This window comes from Alternaria hordeiaustralica (assembly GCF_023758085.1).
Source record: "Alternaria hordeiaustralica strain BMP 2776 chromosome Unknown scaffold_35, whole genome shotgun sequence".
NCBI lineage: Eukaryota > Fungi > Ascomycota > Dothideomycetes > Pleosporales > Pleosporaceae > Alternaria > Alternaria hordeiaustralica.
Genome location: NW_026056807.1, coordinates 256899 through 276270, shown reverse-complemented (window position 1 = coordinate 276270; position 19372 = coordinate 256899). Strand labels below are relative to the sequence as shown.

The window sequence follows — 19372 nt, the reverse complement described above, 5'->3', positions numbered from 1 at the left end:
CCTGTGGCTGGAGCCGCGGCTAACCGAGGTTCTTCAAGACAGCCGCTTCTGTCTGGCTACTGATCCTCGTGACAAGATCTATTCATTACTGAACTTGCTGAGTTCAAGTACTGCGCAGGCTGAGTTTGCGTGGCTGCTAAATGTCGACTACACACTTCCTGTGACTGAAGTCTATCTAAGAGCAGCGCGCTACAGTATCGAGACCGAACGCTCCTTGGAGATCCTTTGCTACAAGAACGCGGCACCGAACATACTCGACTTGCCTTCTTGGGTACCCGACTGGACCGCGCAACGACTGTTTCCAATGCAACGCATATCCAATCCTCTGCACTACAGATCCCAGTTTCACAATAACATATGGCCTGACAGATCATGGATGCCGCCATTCCGAAAGACTAGTAATCAGGCTCCAATAGCCACTTTTAGTGCCGATGGGAGAATAATCACCCTGAGAGGATACAAGCTAGACACGATCGAAACCACCAGCTCTATCTGGGACACCGCGCTACACATTCCTGACGCTACGCGCTTCGACGAGTGGGCATCTCTATACACTGGCGGGTCAGCTTCAGAGATCACCGCCTTGCCCTTTCGTCGCGAACGATGGCCCAAAGGTGTACGAATACATCCATACACCATTGGCGATTTCTGGTTGAGAGTTGGACGCCACCCGCGTTTGAAATCGACAGACATCCTCAAGCCATTTTCGACGAATCATTGCGCGCAAGAGAGGTGGCGACGTAGCCCGTATCATTGTTATAGCCGAGCTCGAGCATTCGTTTTCTCTAGATAAGGAAATTCGTTATTTCTGTGGTCTAAGGACTGGCTTGCAACGACAGTACCTTACGCATCGATTGGTAGACGCGTCGCAACTACGCGGACTGGATACTTCTTACTCGTACCTCCGGACACAAAGCAAGGAGATGCGGTGTATTTTCTCGAAGGTGGCGGGAGTATCGGGTACGTGCTCAGATTGAATGCTAATGGGCCTGAATACGAATTCATCGGAGCTGCGTACGTGCATGGCTTCTATGGTATTCAGAATTGCTGGCAAGGCATGGAAAGAGAGACTGTGCTGCTGAAGTGATGAGTCCGATGAGACATTCCATACATTCACACGAGCTTTAATGCCACGTGATCCAGAAAAGGAAAGCCTATGAGGCGTTCACAGCCGAAATAGGTGGCACTGCACACAACGCGAAGCTTGAGACGCGATAGATTGAATGTTAGATAGGATTCATCAACATCATATCACCACTCATCTAGACCGAGCCCCTCTTAACCCTTTTAACAGCACTAGCACTCGGCGTACTAGTCGGCGGCAACGGAACAAACTCCTCCGTATGCGTACTCTCCGCCGTCCCATTCGTGCTATAATCATCCGTAACAACCTGACTCCCATCCGCAATAACAACATGATCCAGCACCCTCTTGAAATGCTCAAGACTAGCCACAGGCTGGTAGTACGGCACCTCGTGCCCAGCCTCATAGATCCTAGTAAACGAAAAGTTACCATACTCGCGCACCTCACCATACTCAACGCCATCAACAAGGAAAGGCGTGTAGCCCGCAGCGCGGAAAGCTTCAGAGTCTGTGTAGTTGACAGCGAGGGAGACGGCTTCGCCGCCGAACCAGTTGCAGATGTAGTCTGCGTCGCCGTAGAGGAGGGCGACGCGCACGCCGTAGCTGAGGATCTCCTCGAGGTCTTCGAGGAAGTTGGGGAAGACGAAGTCGCCCGTGGTGGAGAAGCCGTAGGACACGTTGGGCGCGTTGGTGCTCGTGTAGTTGATGTTTACGCCGATGGCTTCTTGCGTGGAGGCCATGTTGAGGAAGTCTTCGAAGTAGTCGGGGGGCGTGGGGTCGTCGTAGGGGTGGCGGATGTCGTAGACGCCGCGGCCGCCGAAGGCGTAGTACGGCTCTTCGACGAGGGACCGGCAGAGGTTGGTGGCTTCCGCGCAGGTGAGGTAGCCGGCTTCGGTGGTGCGGTCGGATTGCTTGCAGTATTCGATTTGGTCGTGGCAGCCTTCGGGCATGTAGTAGGCGTTCTTCATGAAGGTGTAGACGGTGTCGTTGACGGCCTTGATGCCGTAGGTGTTGTTGACGGCAAATTCGGGGTAGTAGGGCGCCTGGATCTGCTCGTCGATTATACCGTTAATGACACCGAGAGTGTCCATCTCGACTTCGACACCGGCACATGAGCCGTTCTTGATCTTCTGGTTCTGTTGGTAGAAGTAGTTGTAGAAGCCTGGGCCGTAGTGACCTCCGTAACTGGCGACATTGTCAGCATTGAGTTCATATCTGGATAATCACATGACCTACCTCTCAGTCCAAAGGTTGAAAGTGAAGTTGGTGATATCGGGGTCGAGCTGCGGGCTCAGCTCCAAGAAAGCCTGAAGAATGTGCCATGCACCAATGGCTGCAGCATCGGTGGTGTTTGCAGTGTCTGGGTCGACGAGCGAGTAGCGGCCATCCTCATCTGTCTCGGTGGTTTCGTAGGAAAAGCCGACACCCACGGGCTGTGAAAGGTACAGCATGTTGCTGCGCTCATTCCACGAGTAAGGGTTTAGCTGTGTCTTCAAGTCCTCGGTAACGTTGCAAGGGCCATGTTCCTGGAACAGACCAATGAGAGAGTCACTTCCGGGTCCTCCGTTCAACCACAAGGTCTGACAATATGATTAGTACACATTGCAGTAACGCTTCACGAACACAGCACTTACCAATGGCTTCTCGGACGGGTTCTCGCGAGCTTCAAAGAACCAGAAGAACATGTTCGTCGTCGGGTTGAGGCTGATGTAACCAGCATAGTCGTCGACACCCTCGGTGGTCTCGCACACACCCGCCTTGCCAGGCTGCTTGTACGTGATCTTAGCACCAGCAGCAGACGTAATGGTCGTGACGCCGGTAGGGTCAGCGGGCACTTGGCGTTCCTTGATGAACGGCGCGCGAGCATTGGCTAGCGAAGCAGCGGCCAGAACGGCGGCGAGTTGAGCGAAGCGCGCCATGGTGGGAAGCTTGTCGGGAAGAAGAGCAACCAAGACTTCAGCGAATGCTTGCCCAGCAAAGTAGTGTCTTCCACCTCTTTATATACACGGCCTTACTACGAAGCCAAGCGGCATTGCGTGCACCGGCTCACCTAGCTACGCATGCTTCTCGCGTATTTCAGCGCTGGGTCAACGTCAGACTACATGGTCGTATGCTGCGAGCCGCGGGTTGGGGCACAGAAAAGTAGTCTAGATCAGGCAACTGCGGACGTTCTGTGCAATTATTGGCCGGATAACGTGTCTCTGTAGATCCTCCGGCTGTGTGCTGGGAGCAGTGTTCAGGAAGTTCGGCTAGGATGTACCGGCACGTCCCTGGCGGGGGGTAAAGCGTGATGTGCTGTTTCACCTGCGCGACCATCAATAATCATCATGCCATCTTCTTGCGCTCTTTTCTTCAAGCTGCAACTTCACCCATGATGTTCGCACGCCCACTTCATCAAGTCCTTTGCTCCAATATTGCGTTAACGTCGAAGCCTCGTATCTACAAGCCCCAAAGCTTGCTGCAGCGCGCATAATGAGCTCCTTACCCAAAGAAGAAGCTCGCTATGCACAGCGGCGGAACAAGGCCCTTTGCCAAGGCTTGTCTTGCTTGTTACCGGGCGGGCAAAGCTTATCGACGTCATGATTTCGGCGTGATATTGGACGGGAGGCTGGCACTGAGTTTGATGAGCCGTTCGCTGTCGATGGTGTGTGGAGGTGGAGGGAGGGGAAGAGGCCGGGACATTGCCCCGCCACATGCCGCAGCCCAGCCCTGTGCTGACTCCGACCGAGCGGTAGGCCTTGATTGTGGCTTTGGCGATTGAGGCGATTACCTGGGACTGTAGGCTTTTTCCTGCATCAGGAAGTCAAATCGCATGGCTTGTTGCATTAGGAAATTGAGATGGCCAAGGCGTAGTTCAGTTGGGTGAGTGGTGTCGGGTTGCACAGACCACTGGCAAGTGGCTGGGTGGAGACAATCGCAGTCAGCAAGTAGATCGCTCGCAATACGGGCAACACGGCACGGTATCTCGGTGTCTTGTTGAATCAGGCTTCAAGCGGATGAGTATACAGGCGGGTACACGCGGGCATAACAGCAATTGTTCGCGTCTTCAGAGGTATTAGCTTGGAATGAGCAATGTTGTTGGTGGCATTTACTAAGACTATAATCTCCGGACATTGAGAGGTCTATGTGTGAAACGCACAACACCGAGGTTACTCCTACCCAGCGTACGACAAACCATGCGCATCTTTCGGGTTGATTCACGCTGTAATCCCAGCACTCGTCACACTCCTCCGCCTCGCCTCCTCCATATCACCACCGAAATACCTCGCAATCTCCACGTCCAATTCCCTACCCATTAGCTTGGGCATCTCCTTCGCTTGCTTGACCGGATTGATGCCCTCATGATGCGCGCTCGCAAAGATGACATCCAACTCTTCCAGACTGCGACCCTTGGGCTCGGGAAAGAAGAAGTAGACACTGGGAATGAGGCAGGCGTTGAAGACCGCGAACATGGTGTAGGTGTTGTATTGCAGATTCGCGAACGCTGGGGGCGTGATCATGACAATGACGAAGTTGGAGATCCAGTTTGAGCATGTAGAGAGTGCGTTTGCTTGGATGCGGATGCGGAGGTTGGTAATCTCGGCAGGGTAGAGCCAGGTCATTCCTAGCCAGCCGATCGCGAAAAACGTGTTGAAGGCGAACATGAATACCACAGCCGTGATGCCATACTTTGGCTCTAGGACTGGGGCACCAAACTCGTTCTCGGTAGCTGTCGACACCATGCCGCTCATGATGGCCATGCTAGCCATCATGCCGAACGCACCGAATAGCATGAGTTTACGACGGCCAGCTCGTTCGATCAAAGGGATTGCGACTAGTCCGGCGAAGAAGTACTCGGTACCGTTGCAGGCGGACAGGAGACGGGACATGTCTGGGCCGAACCCGAGTGAGTTCTCGAAGACATAAGTTGCGTAGTAGGTCTGAGTGAAAGCAAGGTCAGTTTGTGGTTTACTACAGCGATATCTGAATGTATACGTACGATAAGATTGATACCGCTGATCTGTTGGAAGAACTGCGATGCGACTCCCAATAATGTGCGCCGAAGGTTCTGACTGGGACCGTTGTGCAGAAGCTCCTTCATCTTGAATGGGCCATCCCTACTTTGCGCTTCCAGCGCGTCTTTGATGTTCGTGAGCTCCGTGTCAACTTCTTCCGAGTCCGCAGATGTACCGGCGAGGCGAGCAAGTAGATGTCTGGCTTCAGTGTAACGGCCACGCATCACGAGCCATCTTGGCGAGTCGGGTAGGAAGCAAAGACCAATCCTGAGATGATGTTAGCGAGATGTCGTGAATGAGGAAGAGGTATAAATACATGACGAGGATAGTGAAGAAAGACTGGAAGATGATGGGGAACCTCCAGCGTACGGAGCTATAGCTCTCACCCGATGGGAGGAAGTAGAATCCGTAAGTCACCCAGTACGATATCATGATACCTGCGACAATGACTGCTCCGGATGTGATGATCAAGCGTCCACGCTTCTCCGGTTTCGCGCATTCAGATTGCCAGGTCGGGATCGCTGGGAAGGCTGTTAGCAAGTGACGACGTGTGCGGGTCGATGTACTACTGACTCGCTGTGACCATGCCATTGCCGATGCCACCGACCACACGACCGATTGACAGTAAGGCATAACCGTCAACTCCGCCACCACGAGCACCTCCTGCGGCCACTTGAAGAACAGTTCCAACAATCATGATGAAGCTGCCCCAGAAGCTACTGCTTTTCCTTCCCCAGACCTCACCGTAGAATAGGATGAGAACAGCACCGAGAAAGCATCCAATCTGATACACCGCGACGCATGCGGATAAGATACTGGGACTGCCTGTGCACATGCTCGGATCAGGAACAGTGTTGGTCGGGGCATCGAGCCAGCAGAGGTTGTTCTGACGTTCGCGAGGTGTCATAAGAGGAAAGTGGCGTTGGAAATCTAGATGGCGGACAGTCAGCGTATGCGCGATATGCGATCTGTATAAGGCGATGCGTACCATCGAGAGTGAGGACGCCGGATAGCACTCCTTGGTCATAACCGAACATGAGAAATGCCAGACAAGAGCACCATGCTATGGCGGTGTTCAACGCTTTCCCTTGGAGGAGACCAGCACCGGGAACGTGCCATTCTGGTAGGTTGCCGAGCTTGGAGAAGATACCCAATACGCCGGAAGGTTGCGACGCTGCCTTTTGTTGTTCGATGGCGTCTTGAGATGACGAAGAGTTCCCATAGTTGATGTTATCGATGCGCGTGTCCGGGGAATGTTCCGAGCGCTTCTCGTCTATCTTTTCGGAACCCATTTTGAGATCGAGATGGTCGCAAAAGACGTAGCCAACGAATAGTGCAAACATCTGCTGGTCAGCGTCATCTTATACTTTTGCGCTTCCGCACACTCGGCTATCCTGCCGGTAAACAGACGCGTTTAGGTTGCAGCCAACTCCTCCGTGCGCCATCACCTGCGTCCCCAGAGTCTTAGCCATGGCATTTATGGGGTAATTCGTGGCTGGTACAAAGCCCATAGGCGACGTAGTCCAAGACTTTATCAAGTCGGAACGACCTCTTCGGGCAACCCGTCCAGGTGCTGAGGCTTTTCCGATGCACTAAGTAGGGCCAAGAGGCCAGACAAGCAGCGGAGCGGAGCCTTGACCTTGGCGAGCATCCTCATCTCGGCGTTCGGGTCAGGAATACGGGAGAACCTGTGAACAGAGATGAGTATCGCCGCGTAGTCGGGGAGATGGAGTAAGAAAAGTTAGAGGCAGCGAGAGTGAGAAGTTGTTTGTTGTGTGGCAGACGTGCTGTTCATGTCTGCTTTGAACGGTATATAACGCCGAACCATGCTGACTGTATAGTACATAGGCGTGCAAGCATGCGGCTTGCTTCATGCCTGTTGATGGCTCCAGATTGTAGTCCTTGCTGCCGGGGCTTCCATCTGTGGTGCGCGGCTTCCCTCTGTTCAGCCTGACTTCCATGACAGCCCAGATCCGATATTCATCGTGATCGCCCGATCTTCCCGTTGCGCCCGCCCATTCTGTGGTGAAGAGTTCGTTCTACTTCTTGCCGCGTTTCGCTTCGAGGAAAAGTACTTGTTTCCGCACTGTCCGTTGTCAGCCATGTTCCTGCATCTAGCCTGCCCCGCGAAGACCCGCGGGTTCTTCATTTGCCCCAAAATTGCATCCAGTCTAGTATGATGTCGTGTGTAAGGCCGGCGCGCCCATGGACGATGGAGAGAAAGGGGCGATGGCGTCGTACCAATGGGATCGTATTTGAGCATGCTCAGCGGTTGATGTGCACGTGGTCTTTGCATCGTCCGATAGTAGCCCGTCATGGCCATCGATATCAGGCGCACCATAATGGTACGGGACTTCGCTGTGAGGCTCGTCGTCAGCTCATGTCCGCAGATGTATGAGTCGTGGGAGGGCGCATTGCGGATCGGCGGGGGCGTTGTGTTGGCTTCTGAGGGCTTGATATTGGAGTAAAGCGAGAGCGCATACCTTTCTTCGCCATTGCGACAGGCGGAGATGTGTGGTGCCGACGTCAACGGTGGTGATGTCGCTGCGTGACGATTTGCAGATGCGGATCTTGGGCCGGAGGTTCTGCGGCGCCAAGGTCGTCAGCCAATCAGCGTCGATTGAGGTCTTCGCACCACCTAGAGTTTAGCTGTGCCCGTCAAACCTCTTCGTTCCAACCATCGCGGCCATGGTCTGGTTCACGCCTCTCACCTTTGACCTCGCCATGTCCGGATCTCGCCCAGAACAATGCTGCTCTACCTTGCATCATCCGAGTCCTGACTGACGCTTGCATAAGTGCACGCTACACGTACCCCTCGCGTTCCCTTCAGAACTCTTCTTCTTCTTCGCGACTCTTCCAACTTTGGCTGTCATTAGTGTCCTTTCGATCGTTCCACCATTTCCATTGTTATTTCCAGTTTGGAAACCCATGTGTACTATCGTCATCCCATTTCTCTTGCGACACGTCTCCATCACCAAGTTCGGCGATGACGACGTCATATGCAAACCGTCATCGAATAACTGGCGTGTGTCACTCACTCCGAATTCGAACGCGGGGCGATGTTGAGAAATATATGGATTGATATACCTAAAAATGTCGGAGCAGAGCAACCTGCAGACCCACGCGACATGCCGTTCCATGTAGCGGGCGAGCGGAACAGCTCTACGTCCATGCATATACGCAACCTGCCTTCCGAATCTGCGTAACGGGCGCAGCAAGTATACTTGATGACACCATTCTAGATCCGACCCCTCGAGTTCTGGAAGACAGGGCATGCACTTTGGTTTCTTCTCGGCTCAAGTTTCGGGACACTACTATCGCCCTGAGGCAGTAGGTCCTTTTCTGTGGAGCCGTCGTAATGCTTGGACAGCAATATTCCAAGATCGCGTATCACCTTGGGCCATCAGGATCAACGTCGAACCGATACCTACGATGAGCTCAGAAAGCACTTGCGAAAAAAAGCCGCGGGTTGACAGACCTGGATATCAGCAGCTCTCCAACGTCGATAACAAGACACCATAGCCTGGGATGGATGCTCGACGAACCCTTATGTCGCTTGTCCGTACTCAGCGCGCCGGCGTTGGCAGCAAAAAAGAGCGCGGAAAGCAAGTCCGTGCTGCCGTCGCCTTGCGTGTTCGAATGGCTGACCTTACGCAAGGCCAAAGTGAAGCCAAAAGATTCGCAAAAAAATGTTAGCGTCTCTTTGATTGAGCGTGTCATCCTTAGTGCAGGGGCCATGCTAATCTTCTCTGTATCGTTTCAAATGACCAAATGCCCGAAGGCGAAGAGAAGCCCAATTGTGGTGGTTATATACCCAAGGTCGAGCGGTGAGGGCGTTTGTTTGCGTCGAGCGGGTACCCGGGCTTGTGCGCAGCAACAAGGCAGCAGGCGGCGTGTGGCATGCGCTAAGCGCCGACAGGGAGCCGAGGGGAGAGAAGAGGAGTTCCGAGATGGTTGGTCAAATTTGAGTAGATGTTAGCATGGCCTGCACATGGAGTGCTGAGCGTACCTTTGGTGGGGCGCTACCTGCTACGCCAACCTCGCACCACGACGATGGAGCATCCAAGCGGCGCCTGAAGCCAAGACGATACCCTTGAAATGCTTGATAGTCGGCTTTTGATTTCGTCGCATGGTTCGGAAGCTGTTTTCACTATCTGGTCAGCTATGAACGAAATCCGCGGAGTTGAGGTTGACGATCAACCGACGATGGCGCATTCCGACAATCAGGGAGCCAAAAGAGAAGGAGGTGGATATGGAAGAAGGAGATGAGAAGGGACGGATGTAGCAGCTTGCTTATGATGCTTAAGCCGATCTGCGACAATGTTAGCTGTACGCGAATGGAAAGAGCAGGGCAGACGATGACACTCAGCACTATGGCGTTGGGTGTATTGCAAACAGTAGACAGGAGCTTGTCGCATGAATAACCTGGAGAAGGCAGACCGCCCGCGGTTAGTATGCTGCTGTCTTGAGAGCAACGAGGTACTTACCGTCGAATCCGAGGAGAGCACACGCACTTATGCGACACCAACCGGTTAGCATGATGCTGACTTGGGGGATTAGAGGTACTCACCGTCACGCCGCTAGATACGAGTGAGGAAGCTGGAAGAGTACATTGCGCGCATACGACACCATGCGGTTAGGAAGATGTTGTCTTGAAGAAGAGGAGGTACTTACCTTCGAAGAAGTCGTCAAGACTGGAAGTCCGCCGCGGAGTCGAAGAAGGCCAGTATACACGCATTGCATTAGCAAAGTCCATGTCTTCAGGCATTGGGTCGATTCGAACGACACTCACCGGATGCGTGGCGCCGCCGCCGACACCAGAAGCTACCAAATTCGATCAAGTGTCCTCAACTTCATGTGAAGTATGGGAAATGTACGGACGACCCACAGCATCAGTTCAATGAATTGGAAAAGATGCTTAACCCACGCCCGACCATCGAGCTGTGGGTCTATACAGGACAAAAGCCCTGAATAGCAACTCGAAAAGCGACTTGCTCTTGGGAGCCGCTCAGTGAGAGGCCACTATGAGGAAGTGGTCTCACTACCTTAGAGGTTGATGCGACTCCCTGAAACCAACATTGGGACTGCGATCGACCAACGAAAGAATTGAGAACGTGAGAACACGCCGGTAGAGTCTGGATACTTCGGGTCAGCTGGTCAATGAAAACAACACTTACAAGATTGCTTGGCCGTTGCGGACAACGACGTTCGAGAAGGCTACCAGATTTGGTTGGCGATCGGGCGGAGATGCCGTGAGTGGAGAATGCGAAATGATCAGGCGATGTGACCAGGAGGAAGTGCCAGTCGAGAAGGCGGTACCAGGCGAGGAGGTGTACATCTCGATGATTAGCAATATGCCTCACCACCGAGCATTTGGTCAAGGTACTTACTGCGATGAAGCAACCAAGACCGAAGCCTGCCGGAACGCGGACTGGAATGCCTGGCGCTGAGGTCAGTGAAGGAGCTGGATCTTCGGACACTTGTTCAATCTGAACGACACTCACAAGATAGCATCCGCCGTTGCGAATGATTGGGCTCGAGAAAGCTGACCATCGTCAACGCCAGTCGAGAAGGCGTACATGTAGAACATCAGTATAAACTACGGCCATCGAGCATTTGGTCGGAAGTACTTACAGCAATGCGATAGTCGCACGAGAGCCAGCGCAATATCGAAGGTCATGCGTTGAAGTTAGCCACCGCCTCAAACCTTTGGGCATCTAGTCAATTTGACCGACACTCACAGATTGCTGTCGCCGCTGCCGGAGACGACGCCAGACATAGCCGCCATTGGATCAAGGGCTGGGGAAAGAGATGAGACTCAGATATCGGCGGTGCGGACTGGAGATGCTACTATGAGGAAGTAGTCTCGGAGGATCATCGCACCGCCTTGAGAAGCACAGAGCCAGCTTCAGCACAAGCTGAGAGGATATGAGAAAGAGTTAGCCATGGTCTTGTACGAAGGGGGGTGAAGAAGGGAGCACTTACCGGAAGCGAAGATACGCAGCCAGGTAGACATCAAAACCGGAGGCATCACGTCACGCAAGCAAAAGGTAGCGAATAGTATCAAAACAAGTATAAATCTGAGAAGAGTTAGCAGCTGGAACCAGTAAGAGAAGGGAGGAGGGGCAACCTACTATATCTACCGCAACACCAAGGAGGGTTTCCTTCGACACTTTCCATCATTCAATCCACCGACTCAAGGAGCGTAGCTCGTCCTCGGTGACTTAACCGGAGAGACCACCGATGAAGACGGTGGTGTTATTGGGGTCAGTGAACTGGTTCCATCCGCTGGGGGTCAGCGAGAGAGTGAATGAAGCGGAGGGATCGCAGCCATAGCGAAGATTGATCTAGCATAGACCCTGGACTGTATGTGTTCTCGAAGTCGTCGCTGCGGTAGCTCTTTGGCGACGGTGATATGCTCTTGTCCAGGACAGAGCTGTGCAAACGGACCGCAGCCGTGGCGAAGATTGATCTAGCATAGATCCTGGACTGTATGTGTTCTCGAAGTCGTCGCTTGGGTAGCCAAAGACGACTTCGAGAACACATACAGTCCAGGGTCTATGCTTTGTCCAGGGCAGAGCTGTTGGCGGTCATCCCATGGGGCGTCATCGGGGAATGGGCAGACGCTGGGACTCGGGGAGGAGGTGCTTCAAGCGTGAGCCACTGAACGGGATAGGCGGACCAGTGGGACTGGAGTGAGTTGCGATGCCATCCGACGGTGATGTTCTCGTAGCCTGCGGACTTGATGTCCCATTGTGTCATGCGACGTTCGCGCTTCTGGATGTTTGTGAAGGTGGTGAGATCGGGTGTAGCCTCGCGCGCCTTGTTGAAGGGGGGGGGACTCCTCCTTTGCCTCCAGACGGCTTGGAGTGTTCTGGCATCTTGATAATGTTAATGAGCGACCTGCGGTCGAAGAGCCCGAACCCGGAATCGGCAGTAGAGCTGACGCATCCTATCACGTCCGCCGCCGAAGCCTCCATCGCGTCCTCCGCGAAAGAGGCGATTGGGTAGTGGTAACAGTCATGTCCATATCATCTCAAGCCATTACACACCAGTTACCAGTATCATCCATATCCATCTCAAATCAGACCAACTCCTTGTGCATCTCAAGGACCTGAGCCTTGGTGCCAGACAGCGCCATAGCAGCGTACAGATCCTCCTCGAAGACCGCTTGAGGGCTAATATCATTGAACATCTCTTTGCGCTTGTTGACGAGTAGCACGAAATGGCGAGGTAGATAGCACAGAAGCTAGCGAATCCGTCTGGTAGTGTCCAGTAGATTGGCTTCGGTACCTGGCCTCCCTGTCGCCGCGCATCCCGAGGACGGACCGCTCCGAGACGGGCTTCTGGCGAGGTTTCGAAATTTAACGTCCCGTAACGACAGCGATCATGTTCGGGTTGGAGAGCTTGCGCTTGGCGGCATCCTCGTCACCGCCGCCGCCCTGATCCGGAGTTGTATTCCTCTCCGAAAGAGGCGTGCGCTTGTTGACGAGTAGCAGATCCGGAGTGGTGTTCATCCCCGAAAGAGGCGATGGGTGCTGCAAGTCTCTCAGCTGATTCAAGATGGTAAACTCCGTGCGCAGGAGCTGGAGGCAGCGGCGATGGAGAGGAGAAGTCGTGGCACTCTGGGCACGGGCTACGAGCATACAGCAGTAGCGAGGTAGCAGTCTCAGATGGAGACCGCCATCCGGGCATGAAGTATTCCAGGGCGTCACAGGATACTGCGATGTATGGGCTTCGTTCGCCTGTCGACGATATGCTCGTACTACTGGTTGGGTGAAGAGATATCGGCTGCTTCTGAACTGTCGCCCCAAGACAAGCGCCAACCTTATCAATAGGAGAAGGCGACTTACAGCTTGGGGTATGAGATATGTTAAAGATACGCGAAGGCGGTGGTCGCTGAGATGGTGGCCGATCTCGGCGAACATCAGAGCAGGTCTTGACGTGGTTGCCGTTGGCACGAGCCGTCGGAGGAGATGAAGTATGCGTTGCGATGCCATCGCGTTGGTGGCGTGAAGCACAAAGTACTTCTTGCCGATGAGGGCGGCCAGAGGAAGCGCTGAAACCAAGTGCTAGCAACTATGCGTTGGCTCATCTCCGCCATCTTGGTATGCAGGTTTACTCTCGTGATTCCCGGGAATGTCTGTGGGTACCGTATCGATCCTCAAGACTCTGTTCTTGGACGTGAAGGACAGGAGTACGTGATCGTGCGGGATGCATTTCGAACTTGTCGTCGTTGAGCATGGGGCGTGAAAGCTGTTGATGTTGTGGCGCAACGTTGTAGGCATTTGGGCGAGAGGTCTGCCGGAGAAGTTTGCGGAAGACCAAGCGCAACGAATTCCACGTACTCGATGAACAGGTCGATGTTGTAGTGGTTGAAGAGATGCTCTGCATTTGCCGCCAACTTCAAGATCCAAACGTTTGTCTTGTGCGACATAAGAAGAGGTGTGAGTTCTTCTCTGCTCACGACGGGCGCCGACCCTATGTCAGGGAAGGCGACCTACCGCCGCAAATGTCTATCGCATCGTTAGTATAATGATTCATTATGGAAGGGACAATCCAATTTGTAACGTACCAAGAGTTGACGGGGCTTGACATCCAGTGCAACAGTCGGATTTGAGCTCGATCTCGAAGACAGATAAAGCAACATTTGGGAGGAGGATCTGGGGCGCTGGGCATCTTGACTGCCGACGCTACGTCGTTGTTCTCGGAGGTGGATGGCGCATCGCCCCCGAACAGAGATGCAGATGTTCCGGACATCGTGAGGCAAGGTATCTCAAGGTATGGCTGCCACGCTTCGCGACGGTGACACTGACCCTGGGCAGAACGTACTGCTCTTCGACTCCTCGCGATTCTGGATTCTGATTCGGGAGATGGGATGTCTCGATGGTGCGTAGGAGGTAGAAGCGGACTTGCTGCATTAGACCTCTCCTCGCCGTGATCACCGAATACTCCTGGGCCGTCCGAAGACGGGCGTCAACCCCACGGTGGGGAAGACGACTTACCATGAACGCCAACCCCCATCGCAGGAGAAGGCGGATTACCATGGGCACCGACCCATCACTAGGGAAGGCGACTTGTCGCTGTCGAATCCTCCTCCTCGAAGCCGGCCTGAGGGCCAGCATCGTCCTCCTCAAAGTCCTCTCTTTGAACGTACTCATGTACCAGGGTGATGACCTTCTGGAACACATCCGTCAACAACGATGAGAACAACGCTGCCCTCACTATGGATCGTTTCTTGGTTCATATCGGTCATGTAAGGAGGCGATGTGTGAGCGTAGTATATGCATGGAGGAGCCAAGGAGGTAAGGAGGTTGAAGCGAAACCAAGGCGTGGACGCGACGTCAGGAACGCCCTTCTGCGGGACCTCGAAGGTGATGGACGGCTCGAGCAGCGCAGTAGAGGCAGTAGTGATGGAGCAACCGGAAGAAGCAGAGCTTGAGGTTGACTCAAGCGTGACGGTCATGAAGATTGTCTCAGTCAAGATGATGACTGGTCGGCGAACTCATGCACCTTGGAGCCAGTCTCGAGATCCAAGAAGGAGAAGAGAGAAGAAAGATCAGCTTGTTGGGTCTCGACGAGCTCTCAAATCTGCTCCTCCTCGATGTATGTGGGGATGTTGACGATGCTCAGCTTGTTTGGGCTGTCCTTGACAACGGACGAAACCTCATCGCCAGGCGGGTATGCGTTCTCATCGGCGGTGGGAGTGATGTAGTCTTTGAGTCGGCGGATGGACCGACCCGATCCCACAGCACACAGGTCATGCCAACAAGCGACGTGAGGATGCGCTTGTTGACGAGTAGCAGAAAAGCTTGCGTCTACATGTGTTGGGCCTTTCCGAGCCGACAGGTTGTAGATGGAGCAGATGTTATCGAGACCACCACAAGCGACGTCCGAAAACACTTCCTGTGGACGAGTTAGTATGGGTTTGAAGTAGGATGCAAGAAGCTACTCACCGGTCTTGTACTTCACTTGCCAATGGGTCGCTGCTTGTACCGGCGAGTATGTCCTGGCAGAAGCGAAAGGCGTGAACTTCGTGTACTTTCCATCTTCTAATGAAGAACGCTGCAACGCTTGCAAAAGTAGGAAAGATAGCGGCGTCGCATTGCGATTGCAAATGACCTTGGAAGTATTATAAGGCTGGCGTTCGAGACGGTTTCTTAGCGGGCGTCGATCTCGTTCGCTTGCAGCGGTGGCATCGGGGCGACACCAGCAAGTGGTGTTGAGGTCTTGCTGGCGACTGGAGCTCACTTGGCTACCCTCTCGTCGTGGGAGAGGGCATTGCCCGGGAGGCGGGTGCGATGCGGCGCGGACCCGGAGTCAGATTTTGCCTCCCATGCCCTGGGTGGATGGCAGGGCTTGTCGGGGTGCTGGTATCTGGCAAACGTTAGTCAATGAAGGGGATTTGATGGAAGGGGAAAGATGATGCTCACACCGTCTGGCGCCAGCTCGCCTCTTCATTGTAGCTTGTTTTTGCTCAGTGTCCCAGTGACACATCTTGCTTGCTTCCAAGTACTGCTTGAACTTTCAGGGGCGGAAGGCGTTCTCGGCGAGGAATTGGATTGACCACTCGCGGCGCGGTCGCCTAAACAAACGAAGACACCAGCAGGCAATGACCTTTCCTGCTGGGACTGCCCTGTTCAGCCATCTCCCTCAGACTAGGTGAGATGTTTCCAGGAAGCGCGGCGGGGACGCACAGAGACAGATTCACTTCCCACACTGAGACACGTTAGCAACAACCAAAGGGGAGTGGGCACTTACATCGCTTTCGATACTGCGACACGTTAGCAAAAGGCAAAGGTTGATGACGCCGTACGTGCGATAGGCTGTCGAAGCCTTGGGGTCGAATACGATTGCTGCCCACGATGGGCGTATGGATCGTCTGTCTCAACCACATGGCATCTCGAGACGCTGGCGTATGGGTGAGAGACAGCCTGCATACATGTCAGTAAGTGCATGTCGCCGGTAAGGGTAGGTGGATACTTAGCGTCGGAGAGACGCTGATGAAAGGTATACTGCTCGCTGATGTGCCGGACAGCGCGTAAGGCGGCATGGATGGCGAGCTCGGAGGAGGGGAGGAAGTAAAGAGAAGAGAGAATAGGTCGACGATGCTTAGGGAAGCGAAAAGATTGGAAAAAGGTTCAATGCGGTTAAGCACGACTATACTGGAGCTCAGTTAGCCGACCTTCTCCGAAGAGAAGGGCGTTACCAGGAGGCGGCGACGGGGAGCCAGAGTCAGATTTTTGCCATCCCACCCTGGAACACTGGTTAGTCAACGGCGGGGGAGGGGGATACGTACGTGAAGAGGATGCCTTGTTATGTTGTGCAGCGGTGGCATCCGACATGGTACTTCTTCTCTTGGGCGAAGGCGAGAGAAGCAAAAGAGGAAAGTATCGGAAAGACAACGGGAGTTCGTTGGACCTTGCGTGCGCAAGCCTTGTCGAGCTTCTTGGGAAAGCTAAAAGCCGGTTGTGGAAGGCGTCTCGGTTCGTGGTGTTAAGGTTGACCAAAGGCGACAGCAATATCCTGGATATAGTCAGCCAGAGTTGAACTGGGTTGGGTATTCGGGGTACTCGGTAGGGGTGTGAGGAAGGTTTGAGGTGACATGTACTGGTCTTGTTAGTCATGGAGCTCAATGATGGAAGGGAAGATACTTAGAAGTGGACCAAGAGTTGTCGCAATAACCATGAGGGGTCCGCATGTATGAGATCGACAACCAGCGCGTTGCCATTGCAACAAAAATGCGGCAAACCGGGGCAGTCGATCGCGTACTCGTAAATGGCTGCCATTGTCTAAGGCAGGGTCAGTAAAGAGGGAGGGGGTGGGGGAAACCTGGATGAAGGAGGGTGGGAGAGATAAGGGGATAGAGGTGGAAGGGCAAGCACCACTAGACAAAGGTCAGTCAAGGTACTAATGATGTAAGACAGAAGAGGTAACATACCAATGAGTGGACATAGTCGTTTTATGAGTAATGATTGCGGGGTAGCGACGCTGGGTGGACCGATGAAGATACTGCTGGCGACGACAGCAAGTGTCGTAATGGAGGCGCTGCGATTACAAGTTGAATATTAGCAGGTCGGGGCGACGCCGCACTGATGGCAACGTCGTAATGTTAGAGGAGAGGAGGGGATACCTGAAGATGTGGTCAAAGCTGGCGATGGCAAGATCTGCCATGAAGTGACCCAGCGACTACAATTTACGGATTAGCATGACGAGGGCGACGCCGTATCAATGACGACGTCGCAATGTTAGAGGAGGGGAGGGGATACTTGTAGAGGTGGTTGAAGCTGGCTCTTGGAGCGGGGTACTAGACCAGACGCGCGACAGCAGCGCCGGCGAGGTCGTCGTCAGCAAAGTTCAAGGCAAAGGGGAGAAGATACTGATGGAAGGGTTATACTCATCCCCATGCAAGGCACGGGCGGCCGACTCCAGGCGAGGCAAGAGGTGGCGGGGAGAGCCAAAGTCAGCGCTACTGCTACCAAAATCAGCGGGCTGTCAGAAAAGCAGTGGGGGGATACCTTGAGGCAATTGCCAAGTAGATTAGATGTGTTGGAAGAGGAAAGGAAGCTTCGAGGAGCAGAAAAAGGGCGATTGCGAGGCAATTTTGGGTGGTGGTTGTAGGAGAAGGAGAGAGGGAGGGAGTGAGACAAAAAGCTTTAATTTATGCTAAGGCAGCTACGTGAGAGAGCGGCGGTGACGGCGAGTTGTTCAATAGTATCAATATCACCGCGAGCAATGAGACAGGGGTGAGCAGACGGCGGCAGCTTGATGCATCTGCCACTGAGATACTGCAACACCAAGAGAAGAGCTGGGAGGACGACGATGATGATTTTAGATAGCTATATAGTATTGCATCCTCCTCGCAAGGCCTTGAAGTCCTATCCTACTGTGTTGTGTTGGTGATCCTGACCTTGCTTTGCCTTTGACGCTAGTGATAATCTCCGCGGGCCCCTTCAACACCATCACCACTGCCAAGCCTGCACCGACTTGAGATGGCCCAGAGACTTACATAAGATTGAGCACAAGCTATTTGAAGGCGGACAAAGCCCCTGAAGCTGCTGCATGCATCGGCAAGAGGCTCAGCAACTCTGCCAGAACAGGGGCGGCGTCGAGGCAGCTATGAGCTCAGGGATCGCAGTCGGCGGCGACGACCTTACCCCAGTCGAGAACGACGAGCATGCGAAGAGACCTCCGTTGAGGGTAGGAGCAGCGTAGTCTCTGCTTACTTGTGAGTATATGAACAAGTGTTGTGACTGACATCGCCCAGGGCGGGCACCAGAACGCGTCTTCCGACATGCACCATCGTGGAGACATACACCAACACCACACCTCAACCAGCCCGACGAGCTCGAAGGAAGTCTCCCCTCCACCACTGCCCCCGCGGCATCGAAGCGGCGACGAGAACGGCGACGGCGACGGCGGACATATTGAACGGCGCACGAACAAGTCCCGTCGAACACAACCCAAGGGCAGCACAAGGGCGCGGAGATGCTGTACGAGATGGAGCTTCCAGTTGGCACAAAGTCGCCTCTGGAATACGAAAGGCTTCTTCTTTCCTCGCGTCTCGACCCCGCAAGGCTTCTTTGGCGGCGGCACGATCATGTCTGACGACCCTCTACACATCGGGGATGGACGAGCTACACGACAACCACCACCTCCTCGAGCATCGACGCGCCAACATGAACGGCCTCTCCTCTCTTCTCGTCGAACAGCGCGACTCATCGGCAAAGGTACAACAGGGACTCTGCTGGCGACGGACAAACAGCTCGACAAAGGGCGGGAACGGCGCCGGCAGAACAACCCCAGCCAACAACGACGTCGCAAGGTTCCAGCTTACTGAGCGCCTGGGAGATCCACGGGGAGAGACCAATACTTCCAAGGTCTGCATGACGGCGATGGACGTGAATGAAGTCTTCGGCGACCTACCTCTCGCAGCGCGACTCCGCCGAACTTGCGCCATCACCCTGAGCATACCCCGCAAACCTTTCCCACATCGAACCTCCACAGCGCTTCCGCGATGGCAGACGCCTCCTGCACAGCATCCACCGGTGCCGAAGCCTCAACAACATCGCGACAATACTTGAGTCGAGCGACGAGGAACAGGACACTAGAGACGCAGACAGGCTACGGAAGCGACGCGGCCATGCGGAGGATTCATACCATGCACGCAAAGGTAACCAAGGCCCAGAGGGAACTCCTTAGCTAGGCGAGGCATCGACCGGCCGAGCTACGGTCCGATCCTGCATGCGGAGGCGTCGCTTTTCCTGTGACGAGCCTTCCGAGCATCATCAACC

The 19372-nt window shown here is 54.1% G+C and overlaps 3 protein-coding genes across 3 annotated transcripts; all 3 read right to left on the bottom strand.

Annotated features, from left to right (window-relative positions):
• Positions 1-1262: 1262 nt before the first annotated feature.
• Positions 1263-3002, bottom strand: J4E84_010061 (uncharacterized protein; the record flags this gene model as incomplete). The annotated part of the gene is made up of 3 exons (XM_049392619.1): positions 1263-2268; positions 2320-2663; positions 2718-3002. The coding sequence occupies 3 exons, from the start codon at positions 3000-3002 to the stop codon at positions 1263-1265; spliced, it is 1635 nt and encodes a 544-aa protein (XP_049239714.1).
• A 1278-nt stretch (positions 3003-4280) lies between these two features.
• On the bottom strand, positions 4281-6370 carry J4E84_010060 (uncharacterized protein; the record flags this gene model as incomplete). Its single annotated transcript, XM_049392618.1, has 5 exons — positions 4281-5003; positions 5063-5345; positions 5395-5599; positions 5652-6008; positions 6067-6370. 5 exons carry the CDS (start codon positions 6368-6370, stop codon positions 4281-4283), a joined length of 1872 nt encoding a protein of 623 aa, XP_049239713.1.
• A 5266-nt stretch (positions 6371-11636) lies between these two features.
• On the bottom strand, positions 11637-12273 carry J4E84_010059 (uncharacterized protein; the record flags this gene model as incomplete). Its single annotated transcript, XM_049392617.1, has 2 exons — positions 11637-11952; positions 12173-12273. The coding sequence occupies 2 exons, from the start codon at positions 12271-12273 to the stop codon at positions 11637-11639; spliced, it is 417 nt and encodes a 138-aa protein (XP_049239712.1).
• Between the last annotated feature and the right edge of the window lie 7099 nt (positions 12274-19372).